The sequence below is a fragment of the Microcaecilia unicolor genome, chromosome 1 (genome assembly GCF_901765095.1).
Source record: "Microcaecilia unicolor chromosome 1, aMicUni1.1, whole genome shotgun sequence".
Lineage (NCBI taxonomy): Eukaryota > Metazoa > Chordata > Amphibia > Gymnophiona > Siphonopidae > Microcaecilia > Microcaecilia unicolor.
Window position 1 is genome coordinate 495,647,794 of NC_044031.1, and position 17,781 is coordinate 495,665,574.

Below are 17,781 nucleotides of genomic sequence, written 5' to 3' on the forward strand. Positions count from 1 at the left end.
CACTACCTGCTCTCCTTCTGAAGTTGGAAGGACTGGTGAGAGCTCGGGCAGCATGTCCGCCAGGGTTAGTCTTCCACTCAACAAGCTGCAAGATGTAGACTCAAACACAGCACCCGCTTCTAGACCACAGCTGGCCATTTCCTCATGATCAATCTTTTTGACCTGCCAAAAAGAAGAGAGAACTAGATCTACGGTATGTAAAATCCAGTCCCACTAACACTTGCCTAGCATATTCAACTGGTTCTTACCAGCTCTTCAATGAAGGTTTTAAGGGAAAAAAATAAATACAGTGATAATTTTCCAATCAAAAGTATTAAAAAAAAATTAAGAAGACTCCTAGATTTGAGACAAATGCTGGTTACTGCTACAAACCATCTAAATAGCCCTGTTTTACAAACGTAGCACATGCAGGTATCAAAGGCACCCATATCATGTATTATTACCAATCAGAATCCTGCTGTACTTTAATTCTGTTCTATTATCAACAACAAAAAAAAGCACCAAGGGCCTTCAAAACTGAGATAGCAAGCAAAGCCTCAGACCTCTGCCCAACCCATCCTAGAGTCATAGCCTAATAGAACAGTGGGCTGAGACCCAGGGAAGCCAGGTTCTAATACCATTGTTGATCCTTGTGATCTTGGGCAGGCCACTTAACCCTCCCATTGACTCAGGCACAAACGGACCATAAGCTCCCTAACAGCAGGAAAATATCTACCTTACCTGAATCTAACTCACCTTGGAGCTTCCGAGAAAGGTATGAGCTAAAGCCAAATCTCTTACTATCTCCAAGTACTTCAATAGTAGGTAGTAGCTCCTCTCCACACTACTTAATGTGAAAACCTTCTCTTTGGCTCAGGTGAGTTGCTGATGCCATCTCCTTTCCATTTGGCCTACATAACCTGCCATCACCACCTCCTCACCTTTGGCCAGTTGATGTCAAATGGTTCCAGGTTGACAATTCAGCACTAAGTCAGTGCTCTCCAGTTTTTTCTCCAAAGCCCATTCTCATACTCTCCCACCATTACACCCCATTTCTCTTCCTCTCCTCTAGTCATCTCCACCAGTCTCTCTCCCTTCATGCAACATATCCCCATTAGTCTCTCTAACCCCTTTAAACCTGAGCTTCTCCTCTCCCTCCCCAACGCATGTCCATTAGTGTTACTGTCCCCTCAGCCTGTCTTCACCAGACTCATATTGTGGGTGCTGTTAACCTCCCCCAGTATCCTCTGTGAGCTGCAAATACCCCCAACTCTTCTGTTCTTCACATGCAATTCTTCATTTCATTTGCATATTTTACCTGCTCTTATAAGAATGCCAAAGGCAGGTTACAAAGAAACATTCATAAAAGGCTCTTAGGGGTGCAATCAGCCTGCTCTTTCAAGCACAAGATGCAGCAACTCCAATAGCTTGCTTTGGAACATGTTCCTCTTTTCTGCTAAATTGTGTCTGGTATATAGTGCTCAGGGAGTTTGTAATCCCAAATATACAAGAAATTATTTACCATGAAACCCATCTTTTCTTATACAATAAAAATGGCATAAGTTAAATAAATTTGTGTTTGAGATATAATGCACAAAAGGAAAAACAGATTCACCCGTGTGTAAAATAGAAAGCAAACCCCTATGTACTTAGGCTAGTTGGCTAATTAGATGCTTAAATAATTGGGTAAAAAGCATATCAACTGCAGATTAAATCTGCACATTTGAGTGTGGGCATCCCATAGTCTGTAAGTACAAGAAATTGTATAATTACTCAAAAACCCTACTGTATGAACTTTCTAGTATAGCAAATACAGTGTTATAGAACTGTTTCTATATTCCTGCCTAACCACCCACAGACCACATTTTCTTAAATCACCTTGAAAGGGACCAAACAGTCTAACCACTCAAGCCATCAACAGCAGGCGAGTGGGGCAAAGTATAGGAATCTGGCAGGGATTTTAAGAGGGTGAAAACTCGAACAGTAACACCAGTACAGAAGGCAGTAAGACTTCAATAGTTTTGATACTATTACAGGGTGGTGATATAGTGCCAAGGGAGGAGCAGTAAACATCTCCCCTCTCAGCGCCAAAGATTGTGGATTCCATTGAATACGTTTGATAGGGAAGATTAAAGACCCCAAGCCGAAGCCAAACTCATAGGCGTAGTTTGACTGTTTCATTTGGGGGGGGCAAAGGAAGGGGCAGGGCATATTAGCATATCATTTGCATATATGTATATGCAAATTATGCTAATACGGAGGAAGGAAGGGAGCAAGAGCTGCCTTTTTTGGGAATAACCAGTGTTCGTTTGACGATGGATAGCCACTGAATCTGAGAGGCAGCGGGTTTGGCGGCAGGCAGTGGTGTGCTGGTAAATGTTTAACAACAGACTCTCCCCCCCGGTCCCCCTCTGCGCCCCCCCCCCCAAATTGCAGAGCTGGCTTTAGCCAGGGAGAGAGCCTGGGGGGGGGGGGGTATAAATAAGTAAATATAAACTTTTAATGTTGAGCACCTGATTCTCAAAGTGAACATATTCCAAACACTATAATGAAAATAAAATAATTTTTTTCTACCTTTGTTGTCTGGTGACTGTTTTTCTGATCATGCTGGTCCAGTATCTGATTCTGCTTCTATCTGTCCTCTTAACTCAGTTTCCAGTGCTTCCTTTCCTTTCCTCCTTTCTTCTTCATTTCTGGTCCTCAGCTTCTGCCTATTTTCTTCATCCATGTGCAGTTTTTCTCCTCTCTTCCTTTTCCCTCATCTCATCTCCTTCCTCACTCTTTCCTCCCCTCCATCCATGTCCAGCATTTCTTTTCTCTCCCCTGCCCTCCATCCACCCATGTCCAGCGACCCTTCTCTCCCTTTGCCCTGCAAGCACCCATACCCAGCGACCCTCCTTTCCCCTTCCCCCATGCCCAGTGGCCCTCCTTTCCCCTGCCCTCCATCCACCCATGTCCAGCAGTGACCCTCCTCTCCCCTGCCCTCCATCCACTCAGTCCAGCAGTGACCCTCCCCTCCCCTGTCCCCATACCCAGTGGCCCACCTTTCCCCTGCCCTCCATCCACTCAGTCCAGCAGTGACCCTCCTCTCCCCTGTCCCCATACCCAGTGGCCCTCCTTTCCCCTGCCCTCCATCCACCCAGTCCAGCAGTGACCCTCCTCTCCCCTGCCCTCTCTTCATCCCACCCTCTCCCTGTTCCTTCTCCCCCCCCCCCCCCCCCGCAGCAAGCCAGTTCTCTTCCCTCCTTCCGGATCCATCCCTCACCAACTTGATCTTCGAATTCTTCGCCTGCCCGCTAGCGCTGACTCTCCCCTGCTGGTTCGCGCTTCAAAATGGCCGCCGAGACTAAGTCTCGGCGGCCATTTTTAAAGCGCGAACCAGCAGAGCAGAGAGCGCTAGCGTGCTGGGCAGACAAAGGATTCGAAGATCAGGTTGGTGAGGGACGGATCCGGAGGGAGGGAGGAGAAGGAACGGGAAGAGGGCGGGGCGAAGGAAGAGCTGCCTGGTGCCGGCCCTACGTTTGGGGGGGCATTGCCCCCCCTCGCCCCCCCCCCGTCTACACCCATGGCCAAACTATTACAAAAACTCAGGAGAACCCCGCTACTTTCTAACAGTAAAGAGAGACTACATTCCTATTAAGAGAAAATCGAAGCCCATAGAAATTACGTAGGTAGGTTATCAAGTTTGGGATGTGTTAAGAGCCCAGGTTTACCGTTTTACCTAGGACTTGGCTTTCAGACTTTGTATTTTACAACCTAGCTACCTGTAGAACTACAGAGAACTTAAACACCTACTGACTCATAAACCAAGTCACACGCACTCGTCTGCCCTAACACTCACATACGCTGCTGAGCACCCCTCCACACGCATTCGGAGAGGGGGAGTCCCGTCCCCTCCCCGTAGTTTGCCATCTTTCCCTCTCTCGTACCGGTCTAGCATGTTTCCACCTCTCCTCCGTGTCTGCGATCCGACACCTGTTCCTCAAACACCCCCCCCCCCCCCTCAGTCAAACTCACACTAGAGGTTGCCCACCAACAATCCTGCAGCATTCTTTCTCCAGTACCCCGTCCCCTAACAAACAATTTATCTCCCTCTGAGGCATGGGACCTGTCGCGGGCGACCTCAAAGTCAAAAAACAAGTTGGAAGTAGAGTTGCATTGGCAACGGGGTTCCTCCTACGGGAGTGTACAAGCTTAGCTTCTTGGTAAATGGTCACCACCTACCTACTGCAAAACATCCAACCAACCTTACTCTCTGCTCACCACCCTAATAATGCAGCATATAAGGTTAGATAAAACAGGACGGAGGCGGGGACTGGAGCCAGGAGGCGGAGCTTGCCGCCACACTGGTTCACCCATAACAATAGCAAAAAAATATTATTAGAAATAAGGGAGTGCCATGGGCGTAGACTGGGGGGGGGCGAGGGGGGGAACGCAGGGCCGGCACCAGGCAGCTCTTCCTTCGCCCCGCCCTCTCCCCGTTCCTTCTCCTCCCTCCCTCCCTCCGGATCCGTCCCTCACCAACCTGATCTTCGAATCCTTTGTCTGCCCGGCACGCTAGCGCTCTCTGCCCTGCTGGTTTGCGCTTTAAAAATGGCCGCCGAGACTTCCAGAGGCGGCCTCGCGAGACTTAGTCTCGGCGGCCATTTTGAAGCGCGAACCGGCAGGGGAGAGTCAGCGCTAGCGGACGGGCGAAGAATAGTAGTAGTAGAATTCGAAGATCAAGTTGGTGAGGGATGGATCCGGAGGGAGGGAGGAGAACTGGCTCGCTGCGGGGGGGGGGGGGGGGGGGGAGAAGGAACAGGGAGAGGGTGGGATGAAGAGAGGGGAGAGGAGGGTCACTGCTGGACTGGGTGGATAGAGGGAAGGGGAAAGGAGGGCCACTGGGTATGGGGAGAGGAGGGTCACTGCTGGACTGGGTGGATAGAGGGAAGGGGAAAGGAGGGCCACTGGGCAGGGGGGCAGGGGAGAGGAGAGTCACTGCTGGACTGAGTGGATGGAGGGCAGGAGAAAGGAGGGGCATGGGGACAGGGGAGAGGAGGGTCACTGCTGGACTGAGTGGATGGAGGGCAGGGGAAAGGAGGGCCACTGGGCATGGGGGCAGGGAGAGGAGGGTCACTGCTGGACTGAGTGGATGGAGGGCAGGAGAAAGGAGGGGCATGGGGACAGGGGAGAGGAGGGTCACTGCTGGACTGAGTGGATGGAGGGCAGGGGAAAGGAGGGCCACTGGGCATGGGGGCAGGGGAGAGGAGGGTCACTGCTGGACTGAGTGGATGGAGGGCAGGAGAAAGGAGGGGCATGGGGACAGGGGAGAGGAGGGTCACTGCTGGACTGGGTGGATAGAGGGAAGGGGAAAGGAGGGCCACTGGGTATGGGGACAGGGGAGAGGAGGGTCACTGCTGGACTGAGTGGATGGAGGGAAGGGGAAAGGAGGGCCACTGGGCATGGGGACAGGGGAGAGGAGGGTCACTGCTGGACTGAGTGGATGGAGGGAAGGGGAAAGGAGGGCCACTGGGCATGGGACAGGGGAGAGGAGGGTCACTGCTGGACTGAGTGGATGGAGGGAAGGGGAAAGGAGGGCCACGGGGCATGGGACAGGGGAGAGGAGGGTCACTGCTGGACTGAGTGGATGGAGGGAAGGGGAAAGGAGGGCCACTGGGCAGGGGGGCAGGGGAGAGGAGGGTCACTGCTGGACTGAGTGGATGGAGGGCAGGAGAAAGGAGGGGCATGGGGACAGGGGAGAGGAGGGTCACTGCTGGACTGAGTGGATGGAGGGCAGGGGAAAGGAGGGCCACTGGGCATGGGGGCAGGGGAGAGGAGGGTCACTGCTGGACTGAGTGGATGGAGGGCAGGAGAAAGGAGGGGCATGGGGACAGGGGAGAGGAGGGTCACTGCTGGACTGGGTGGATAGAGGGAAGGGGAAAGGAGGGCCACTGGGTATGGGGACAGGGGGAGAGGAGGGTCACTGCTGGACTGGGTGGATGGAGGGCAGGGGAAAGGAGGGCCACTGGGTATGGGGACAGGGGAGAGGAGGGTCACTGCTGGACTGAGTGGATGGAGGGCAGGGGAAAGGAGGGCCACTGGGCATGGGGACAGGGGAGAGGAGGGTCACTGCTGGACTGAGTGGATGGAGGGCAGGGGAAAGGAGGGCCACTGGGTATGGGGACAGGGGAGAGGAGGGTCACTGCTGGACTGAGTGGATGGAGGGCAGGGGAAAGGTGGGCCACTGGGTATGGGGACAGGGGAGGGGAGGGTCACTGCTGGACTGAGTGGATGGAGGGCAGGGGAGAGGAGGGTCACTGCTGGACATGGGTGGATGGAGGGCAGGGGAAAGGAGGGCCACTGGGCATGGGGGAAGGGGAAAGGAGGGTCGCTGGGTATGGGTGCTTGCAGGGCAAAGGGAGAGAAGGGTCGCTGGACATGGGTGGATGGAGGGCAGGGGAGAGAAAAGAAATGCTGGACATGGATGGAGGGGAGGAAAGAGTGAGGAAGGAGATGAGATGAGGGAAAAGGAAGAGAGGAGAAAAACTGCACATGAATGAAGAAAATAGGCAGAAGCTGAGGACCAGAAATGAAGAAGAAAGGAGGAAAGGAAAGGAAGCACTGGAAACTGAGTTAAGAGGACAGATAGAAGCAGAATCAGATACTGGACCAGCATGATCAGAAAAACAGTCACCAGACAACAAAGGTATAAAAAAAATTATTTTATTTTCATTATAGTGTTTGGAATATGTTCACTTTGAGAATCAGGTGCTCAACATTAAAAGTTTATATTTACTTATTTATACCCCCCCCCCCCCCCCAGGCTCTCTCCCCGGCTAAAGCCAGCTCTGCAATTTGGGGGGGGGGGGCGCAGAGGGGGACCGGGGGGGAGAGTCTGTTGTTAAACATTTACCAGCACACCACTGCCTGCCGCCAAACCCGCTGCCTCTCAGATTCAGTGGCTATCCATCGTCAAACGAACACTGGTTATTCCCAAAAAAGCCAGCTCTTGCTCCCTTCCTTCCTCCATATTAGCATAATTTGCATATACATATATGCAAATGAATATGCTAATATGCCCCGCCCCTTCCTTTGCCCCCCCCAAATGAAACAGTCAAACTACGCCTATGGGGAGTGCGTATGCGTGGTCGATCTGTAAAAAGTCAAAACTGTACCAGTTGGATAGGCAGTGCCTTCAAAAGGTGGAGGACACAAATTTTTTGTTTACTTATTTGACAGCTTTTTAATTTATTTGAAAGCTTCTATGTAGATATTAATATCATGAAATAAAAATTGAATATCACTAAACCAGCTCCAAAAATTATTGTAGCTGGTGGTGGAATTATACTCCAGTTTGACATTAAGTGCATGGACCACCAAATTCTACAAAGAATACTTGATAAATTAGGAATTGGAGGGGAGGTACTTACATGGATCAAGGGCTTCCTAACCACAATATCTCACCAAGTAAAGTCAAACTCTGCAGTCTCCCCACCATGGAAATAATTATGCAGAGTCCTACAGGGCTCACCACTCTCACTTATATTAATTAACCTAATTATGGTCCCACTAGCCAGGTCCCTATCCAAATATGGTGTTAACTCATTCATCTATGATGCCGTTACAATCTTTATCCCTTTAAAAAGGATCCAAGCCAAAATTACATCCAAAATCAAGAGCAGCATGAACACCATGGAATCCTGGGCATCGGCCTTCAAGCTGAAATTGAACAGGGGAAAAACACACTGCCTGATACTCTCATCCCCACACAACACCAAATGCTTCACAACCATCAACGCCTTAGGATCATCGCTTCCTGTCTCAGGCAATCTGAAAATCCTAGGAATCACCATAGACCATAACTTATCCCTGGAAATTCAGGCTGGAAACACTGCAAAGTGAATGGGCTGTGTCAGCATTAGCGCACTGCCAGCGCTAGCGTGGTTTAATAAACAAGGGGGTATGTTTGCTATTCATCCCAATCTGCTAATTCTTTTCACAATAAATTTATTGACATTAAATCTGACATATGATTTACTGTCAGATATATACCAATGTGGAAAACTGGAACAAACTGGACTATTACAGATTCCTACACAGACACTACATGCCAGCACAATCCTTCACCTCAGTTGCACATGCAGAACATGGACAGACCCTCAACTGATACATAATAGGGGGTCACAAAAAACATGCAGACAAAAACTGAAGATCCCCCAAGAAAGCCAATTCTACAGAAATACATTTTCTTCCATACTCCGCTAAATACAAAATTAGAAAAGATATATATTTCCAAGAAAGCAAACAACCATGAGCAACATGTCTCCTTCTCCTCTCCATCCCCTTCTATGTGCTACATTTCTCCATTTTCCCTTCCCTCCATCTACGATGTCTCCCTTTCCTTGCCCTTCTCTCCCTCTCACCCACATGCAGCTTGTCCCCCTAATTTCTCTCTCATCTACATACAGTTGACCCCTTCTCTCCCTCTCATCCACTCGCAGCTTGTCCCCCTTTTCTCCTTTTTATCCACTGCTGCTTGTCCCAGCTTATCTGCCTTAATAAATCATCTCCTGCTGCCGTGGGACCAGGTTCACAATAAGAGCTGTGGACATTTTTTTAAAGCATATCCTGCTGCCGCTGGAAAGGGAAGCTGCTTCTGGTGCTTCGGGCCACATCAGTCAGGAGCAGAGCTGTACCTGCTCTTAGGCAGAGCTAAGGGCGGGCTGGGGACGTGCCCTAAATCTCCCGCTAGGAAAGCTGGCCCCCTTGGCAGCTCTGTTCTAGTTTCCTAGTATTTGTAACAGGTGTGTTTGGTAATAAACAGCCTGGTGTAGTATTTACAGAACATTCTTTTCATAGGGTTATTAGTTTGAGTCCTGGGAATTAGGGCAGTTGTGGTTTGATTAAGTTTGCTATATAGGTTCTTATTGTCTTTTTGCAGGGTTTTGTGTTATTTCATACAGTGTCTGGGGCAGTGGAAGCAGACTGAGAAGTTATTCCTGAGAGTATGTATACTACATTTTGAGTAATAATTTTGTATGGCAAGGTATATGGGGAAAAGTCTTAGTTCCACTGTTGGAGATTGTGAAGTATGTTACAAAACTGGAGGTTCAGGATTTTTATAGGTTCTCAGAGCTTGCCAAGTTACCCAGTTCCAACTGGGAGATTTTAGGTCAGTTGTGGCATTCTGACAGCCCTCATTATGGGACCTGTAGCTTGGATTCCAATGGGTAGAATCAGGGACTATAACTCCCGCACTGCTTTGGGGGGTGTAAGTTCAAAACGAAGATTGACCAAAAAGTAATCTCCCTCCTGGAACTGGGTAGGGCCGCCGAGAGACTGGGCCGGGCCCGGGACAAGGCTGCCCCCGCCCCCACTGCCACCCCCCAGGTTGTCGTCACCCCCCCTGAGGGGGGCCCGGCGCCACAATCCCACCCGTCTCCGCCACTGGGCCGGGCCCCTTCCACCCAACCCCCGCCAGCAGAAGTGCTGTCTTCTGACTCTGGTGTGCACGGCCCACACAGACGTGCTCCTCTCAACTGATCTTCGCTGTACTCTGCAGGGCTTCTGTGCGTCTGATGTCCTGCACGTCAGATGCACAGAAGCCCTGCAGAGTGCGGCCCTGGAACTGGGTAACTTGGCATCTCTGGATACCTGCATATAATATATGTAAGCTGCTTTGTGTGGTACCACATTAAGTAGAGGAGTGTGGTAGCCGTGTTAGTCCACTCTTAAGGTTATCAAAAGAAATCAAACAAAATAAAACATGGAAAAGAAAATAAGATGATACCTTTTTTATTGGACATAACTTAATACGTTTCTTGATTAGCTTTCGAAGGTTGCCCTTCTTCCTCAGATCGGAAATAAGGGAGAGATGGAGAGATGCTGGACAGTGGGAGTGAGGGTAAAGAAAGGGAGAAATGTTGGAACATGGGGGAGAGGGAACAGAGAGGGGACAGAGAGATGTAAGCCTTCAAGAGTGGGGGAGGGAGAAAGAGGAAGCAGATGCTGGGCTAGAAGGCGGAGGGAGTAGGATGCTGGGAATGGTGGAACCATGTGGGAGAGGCCAGGACATGGAGGGAGTGGCAAGGAAATTAATGAAAGGATAATGATTACAGAGGATAGAAATATGGTAATGAAAGAGAATGGAAGGCTGGGAAAAGGAATGAGATGGGGAATGGAAAAGCTGCTGGGTGAGAGAAGATGGAAATCAGATAGGTAGCTGTAAACTAAAAAGGAGGAGAAAGGTGAGAGGATGAAATTTGAATTGACAGGGAGGCAGAAAGAAGAAAAAAGAGAGGAAAGAGCTAATAAAAGAACAATCAATATGTCAGAGAAGCAGGTATAGTAAGGGCAAAAAAGACAAATGGACAGCAGCTATTTGAAAGAGAATTAGAAGACAACAGACAGGAAACCAGAAGAGAAACTGCACCCAACATGATGGAAAAATACAATGTCCAGACCACAAAGGTAGAAAAAAGCAATTTATTTTGAATGTTTTAAATGGAATATGTTGGCTTTGGGAAGTCTGATAGAACTGAAAAATGAACTTGTGGAGCTATTGTTAGTAATATGTAATTTATCCTTAAAATTGAACGTGGTACCTGAAGATTGGAGGATGGCCAATGTAACACTGATTTTTAAAAAAAAGGTTCCAGAGGAGAGCCAGGAAATTATAGACTGGTGAGTCTGATGTTGGTGCCGGGCAAAATGGTAGAGACTATTATAAAGAACAAAATTACAGAGCACATTCAAAAGCATGGATTAATGAGACAAAGCCAACATGGATTTAGTGAAGGGAAATCTTGCCTCACCAATCTATTACATTTCTTTGAAGAGGTGAACAAACATGTGGATAAAGGTAAGCCAGTTGATATTGTGTATCTGGATTTTCAGAAGGTGTTTGACAAACTACCTCATGAAAGACTCCAGAGGAAATTGGAGAGTCATGGGATAGGAGGTACTGTCCTATTGTGGATTAAAAACTGGTTAAAAGATAGAAAACAGAGAGTAGGGTTAAATGCTCAGTATTCTCAATGGAGAAGGGTAGTTAGTGGGGTCCCCCAGGGGTGTGTGCTGGGACCGCTGCTTTTTAACATATTTATAAATGGCCTAGAGATGGGAGTAACTAAATTTGCTGACGACACGAAGTTATTCAAAGTCGTTAAATCGCGAGAGGAGTGTGAAAAATTACAAGAGGATCTTACAAGACTGGGAGACTGGCCGTCTATATGGCAGATGATGTTTAATGTGAGCAAGTGCAAAGTGATGCATGTGGGAAAGGGGAACCCAAATTATAGCTACGTCATGCAAGGTTCCACGTTAGGAGTCACTGACCAAGAAAGGGATCTAGGTTTCGTCATTGATGATACGTTGAAACCTTCTGCTTAGTGTGCTGCTGCGTCTAAGAAAGCAAATAGAATGTTAGGTATTATTAGGAAAGGAATGGAAAACAAAAATGAGGGCGTTATAATGCCTTTGTATCGCTCCATGGTGCAACCGCACCTTGAATATTGTGTTCAATTCTGGTCGCTGCATCTCAAAAAAAGATATATTGGAAATAGAAAAGGTGCAGAGAAAGGTGATGAAAATGATAAAGGGAATGGGACGACTTCCTTATGAGGAAAGGCTAAAGCAGCTAGGGCTCTTTAGCTTGGAGAAAAGGCGGCTGAGGGGAGATATGATAGACGTCTATAAAATAATGAGTGGAGTTGAATGGGTAGATGTAAAGCGTCTGTTTATGCTTTCCAAAAATACTAGGACTAGGGGGCATGCAATCAAGCTACAAAGTAGTACATTTAAAATGAATTGGAGAAACTTTTTCTTCTCTCAATGTGTAATTAAACTCTGGAATTCATTGCAGAATTTAAAAAAGGTTTGGACAGCTTCCTAAAGGAAAAGTCCATAGACCATTATTAAATTGGACTTGGGGGAAAATCCACTATTTCAGGGATAAGCAGCATAAAATGTTTTGTACGTTTTTTGGGATCTTGTCAGGTATTTGTGACCTGGATTGGCCACTGTTGGAAACAGGATGCTGGGCTTGATGGACCTTTAGTCTGTCCCAGTATGGCAATACTTATGTATGTACTTATGTATGTGTAGCAAATGTGTTTGCATTGTGTTCAGTAGACAGGAAATGCATTTCTATTTTTATTTCTCCAGTGTTGCAGTACATGCTAAGTTTAACTTTTTGGGGTTCCCAGTTCAATTATTGTCTAAATAGTATTTATTTCTGATTTGTGATCCCTTGTTCTGTATTTGGTGAGGGTGTGTCGGTGTGACAGTAATGGCAGGTGGGGAAATCGGAGGGAAGGCAAGGAGGAGAGGGGATCAGGGAGAAGGGACCTAGAATGTCTAACACCAGCTCTGACCTTACTGTATAGCTGGTAGGGATCCCAAGCCTCCCCAGCTGAGGACCTCCTCCAAAGATGGCTAAAACTTCCTTCTACCAAGCTCTGCAGTCAGTGACAGCATCCTTGAAGTCACCAACAGCTAAGCATGCATAGGGGGGCGGCATCAGTGGCTTAGGAACATTGCTGCTGCCTGCCAAGCTTGGTAAAAGGGAGTTCTGGCCACCTTCAGAGAAATATTTCAGCTGACAGAGCTTGAGGATCCTTATTAGATAATGTATTTATATTTTGCTGTCGGGGTAGGGAAGGGCGGAGAAAATATTGTGCCCATCCACTACTTATATAATACAGCAACAGAAATAATATTCAATACTTATTAACATAACTATTAAACACCTGTACAGGACTCCTCAACTATACAGCAAAAGTAAATAATATAGTTACCATCCCCCAAATGACTTTTCTTCAGAAAGCAGTCGTCCGTGCTGTATTCATGTAATATCTGAAAACAGAGACTGATAAACACATATTACCCATATGGTTTCAATTGAGTGATATGTTTCCAACACTGCTGGTTATCTGGCATTAGGATATGGTATAGGCTAGGGCCTAGGGCATCAGTTGCTGTTCCAAAGGGGAGGTTTGGTCTGGGGTTTAGTAGTATAACCTTACTCCTGACCTTGAAGGGCCTTAAATCAGAGCTTTTTGCATGTACTTCCTGCAAGTAATCCCTAGACTTTTCTGTGTTAGCCAGCACAGTGGTCTGTACTTCTTTTAGATGTTCTTGAAGGGATTTCATCCACTCATTTGAAAGAATTACTATCTGGTCCTGTAAAGAATTTTAAAGATTGCTTTTCACCTCTGTCTGAGTGACCAAGAGTGCAATCTCTCATTAAAGTGATAATTCTGGTTGTGTGAAAATGATTTGGAATGTAGATAAGACACGGCTCTAATTAATTTGGTATGTGAAGGGGGAGGTGGAGCATGTTTCGAGTTCAGGCAGGCCACCTGGACAGAGAAACATGTGACCACATTCCCACATTCTCAAGCATTCTGTAATTTTCCTTAACTCTGAAAATTAGTTCTAAGTCTAATAAAACGGGGAATCTTTACCAGTGAAATGAGGATCTCGTCTGTGAGTAAACGCACGTACTGCGCAGAGAACTATATTTCTGGTTAAGAGACTCCTGGCTATCGCTGTATATGGGGTCCCCCCCCAGCTGTTGACAAGAGTCTGGATGTAGAGATTAATGACCAGTGATGTATGTATATAATGTATGTATCTTTATTATTGCTTTTCCTGGTCAAAATACTCCTAGCTTTGCTTGGATGTAGTGACCAGTGATGTAATGATTGTTTCTTTTTTACTATAGATAGGTATATAGCTTAATCATTGTGTATATATCTTAATCATTGTGTATCTTACACAATAATGACTTATACACTCTCCATTTAAAGTGAACCTCTAATAAAAGTCTAATTTACCTAATACGAATCCAAAAGAATCCAAAGTAATTATTGCGTAGTCTGTGTCAGTGAGGCAGGCTGTAAAACCAGGTCAGAACAGGTCCTCTGAAAGAAAAGGATGTAACAGGTTTTCCCATCATGGCACTGGCCTTCCCATTAAGGCTTCAGAGGGTGCAAAACGTGTGGATTTACAGATATTAGCTTTGCTACACATAAGGACCAAGGGAAGCACCTGATCCCAGTTTTTCCCAGTCAGATTCAGCATAGGGATGATATGGGCTTTGATTCATTCTTTCTACCTGCCCTGCCACCTGTGGATGTTAAGAAATGTGCAATTGCTGTTCTATGCCTAGAAAAGCAAACAATTCCATGATCATCTGGGAAATAAAGCAGGACCATTATCAGAATCAATAGTCTTAGGAATTCCCCAACGTGTACAAAACTGCATAGTTAGGACTTCAGCTGTGATCTTGGCAGTTTGATCTGGTACCGGGAATGTTTCTACCCAATGAGAAAAGGAATCCACAACAGTGTGCAAAAAAATCTATTTTTTCTAGCTGTTAAAGGAAGAGGGCCCACATGATCTATCTGTAACCTCTCAAATAGACCATGTGTAGGCGCTCTCATTAACTGTCCCCTTCTCTTTTTAGGTAGTCTCCCAAATGAGGCACAAATTAGACAGGAAGAAACATGATCCTATATGTCATGTTTCATTTGTGGCCACCATACCAGCATATTCAGGATAGACATCATTTCATCAGTTTTGCGGTGTCCCAAAGGACCTGCACCATGAACCTAATGCATCCAATCTTTACCTTGAGCTCTAGGAATAGCTATAACTAAGCCTTCCTCCCTCTTCACACACAGCATGTCGTTCTGTATAGTGAGTGTGAGAAAAGGTGTGTGCTGGTATATGTTATCTGTGGTTTCTTGCACTAGCTGCCTCAGATTGGAAAGCTCAGGGTAATTTTTCTGCAGTGCGGTGAAATAGTCATAATCCGTGGAACGTGTGGCAACAGCCACCATGAGTCTGCTCATACCAGGGCCATATAGGGCCTACCTGGCATGCTTCTTTGGCTAGTGAGTCAGCTAATGTGTCTCCTTGTACTAAAGGGCCTTTCTTTCTGTGTGCTTTTGAAGGAGTGGAACGCCGGTACTACCTGAATACTACTGAGCAACAGGACAACCTCATGTTTTGTGCCTACTGATGGACTTTTACTTATGCACTCTACCTCTGCTTTTGGCTGTTTGGCCACACCTTATTACTGCACTGGACATTTGTGCCTTATCCAGTTTTACTGTTTACTAACAAGACAAGTTTGCTGTTTACTAATGTGCAGACAGAATGCAGGGCTATTAGATATATATCTTGTAACAGTAGTTTGCAAGGCCTATACAAGACCAGCTTGCACGTAGCAACGCCATCTGAATAGGCGACCTTGGAGGGTGCTGACACCCCCCCCTGCATTCCTGAGCCGCACCTTATCTCCTGTGCTAGAAAGGAGTATTGTGTGTACAGAATAAGCTGCTAAGTTTCGTTTTTCTTGCCAGTATCATTTCAGTGTTATGACGTGTGTACGTACTGGGACTACAATTTTGTACTGTAAGAACTACACATGTTTACTGCGCATGATAGTTGTGACGTGTAAGGGGCCAAATGCGCAGGCCCAGAAGGGAAGTATAAATGTAAGTGTCAGATGATTTATGACACACAGTGTCCCGAGGCTACTCGGTGCTGTTCACTTGCTAGCAATAAAGTTGCCTTGTTTGGAACCAAAATTTGCCTTTCGTCTCCTGATTTCCCACCTGTTTCATTGGCACCCCAGATGGGACAGAAGTAGAAAGGGGAATCGGATTATATTCTTCCCCTCCCCCACTGCAGTCGGATCGGGTCATCGATTCCCACCCGAGGAGGTGGTGAGTGGCCACCGCTGATTTCAGCGTCCATCTCCCGGAGGAGGGCCGATCCACTCCGCCTGACTGTAGAGGGGGCTGTGTGGTTCCAACAAGGCACCTTTTTCCATTTCAGGGAGAAGCGCACGACGGCGCGGCCTGCGACCCCGGCGGACAGGCGAGTATACTCTACGTAGTGACCGGCCCAGTAAGGACCGAAGAAGAGGCGTGATCACCCTCTTTTAGCCAGTGACTAATACGGACTATTGGTATCCGACTAGGTCCCGAAACTCACTAGGCTCCGGCGACGAAACCGAGCGGCGAACGAACGAGGGGGGGTTTCTTGTGGCGTATGAAAGTGTGTGAGTGGGCTTGCAGTTCCAGGCCGGGCGACCGCGTCCTGGTCAGGCCGAGTGTTGACCCTTCTGTGTCTGGTGGAACGAGACCCCTTACTCCTCCACCTCCCTTTTCCCCCTTTGTCCGTCACCTGTCCTTTGGCACTCAGGTTAGGATGGGCGGGGGTGGGTCTTCACCGTTAGATTTAATGACGGAACACTTCAGCGAAGTGTTCGACCTAGATAAATGTAGCAGGGCCGGGATGATACAGAGATGTCAATTTATGTGGCCAGGGCTAGGAATTGCTGGATGGCCCCCGGAAGGGTCATTCGAGTATGAGAAAGTGGCGGCGGTCATGAATATTGTTATAATTGAGGGGAACCCAGGCTGTCCAGAGGACATTCCATACATAGAAGCGTGGTTGGATGTAGTCCGGGATCCGCCGGCCTGGGCCCAACGGAAGGTAGAAAAGGCCGCCCTTATGTTGGTAAAGCAGAGAAAAGGCCGGAAAACCAAACTTAGAACCCTGCCGACCCACGCCTTCGCTCTCCAAAGCTCGGCAACCGCTGCCGTCCCGAAGGCCGCAGGGACCGCCCCCATACGGCCTACCGCCCCTAGCACTGAAGCCACTGAGACCACGCCCCCTGCTACCAGGGTGAAAGCAGGAACTACGCCCAGTACTACCAACACACTTTCTAGGAAAAAACCCCCAAAGAAAACCGCAGGGACAGTTCAGGGTTTGGCCGAGAAGAAGCTTCCAAAAGCCCCGATACTTGCTACGGCGGAAGCATACGAAGACGACATCGCGCCGCCGCCCTATGCTCCTATGTACCCTGACCTTACGGGCCTAGCAGAAGGCCCCGCTGATGCCGGGACTTCCGGGTCAGAGTCGGATGCCGGGGAGACGTCCCGCCCAGCCTCACCTGAGTCACCTGGCCCCGCAACCACACGGAAGAGTAAACGGGTTGTGAAGAACATTACTCGGTTCCCCCAATCGAGTCCGCAACAGGCCCTTCCGTCCAGCCGAAAAGAGGGAACCTCCCACTTATTCCCAGTTCGACAGTCCACCACCTATACCCCTAACCCGGCGGAAGGGGGGGGCCAGCCCATCGAATCAACCGTCTATAGCCACGTTCCCTTCTCAAGCGCCGATTTGTATAACTGGAAATTCCATGGGCCGTCCTACGACCAGAAACCCGAGCAGCTGATAGAGCTGGTGGAAGGTATTATATACAGTTATAATCCAACGTGGGCAGACCTTAGGCAGTTGAGCGCCCACATCCTGACCTCTGAAGAACGCCGCCTTTTACAACAAAATATGGAGCAAGCCATTCGGGATGCGAATCCGGCCCATGCCAATTTACAGAACCTACTAGAAACGGAGGCACCCATCGCTGCCCCCACGTGGGATTACCGAACCGCCGAAGGCCAAACCTTTATCCGCCGATACCAACAGGCGTACCTGGCCGCCTTAAAGAAGGGGAAGCAGAAGGTTACCAACATGGGAAAAATCCACAGTGTAGTCCAACAAAAGGAGGAGAGTCCAGGGGACTTCCTTGAACGACTTATGGAAGCATTTAGGAGGCACAGCCCGATAAATCCCGAGGACCCTAAGAACCTCCCAACCGTGGTTATGAGTTTTGTTAGCCAGTCAGCACCGGATATACGAAGAAAGCTACAGAGAACGGAGGGGTTCGAAGGGATGAGCCTAAGCCAACTGAAAGCTATAGCTGATCGTGTATTCGGATATCGAGACCAGGAGGAGAAGGTG

General features: G+C 48.1%; 1 protein-coding gene and 1 long non-coding RNA gene across 3 annotated transcripts in view; both read right to left on the reverse strand.

The window, feature by feature from the left end:
- LOC115460366 (kinesin-like protein KIF20A) overlaps window positions 1–4,537 on the reverse strand; it is a 105,295-nt gene extending 100,758 nt beyond the window's left edge. The window contains exons 1-2 of one of the 2 annotated variants that reach the window (XM_030190149.1): window positions 4,505–4,537; window positions 7–162 (exon numbers count right to left, since the gene is read on the reverse strand). In XM_030190149.1, the coding sequence (XP_030046009.1) occupies window positions 7–138 (132 nt within the window). In that variant the 5' untranslated portion in view covers window positions 139–162; window positions 4,505–4,537. Of the gene's footprint in view, window positions 1–6; window positions 163–2,553; window positions 2,585–4,504 lie in introns of those variants that run through there. The other variant, XM_030190150.1, reaches the window with a different exon arrangement.
- An 8,116-nt stretch (window positions 4,538–12,653) lies between these two features.
- On the reverse strand, window positions 12,654–17,537 carry LOC115460367. Its single transcript, XR_003940470.1, has 3 exons — window positions 17,527–17,537; window positions 17,380–17,382; window positions 12,654–12,938 (listed from the first exon to the last, which is right to left on the reverse strand). It is a non-coding gene; the product is annotated as an uncharacterized LOC115460367 (long non-coding RNA).
- Window positions 17,538–17,781: the final 244 nt, after the last annotated feature.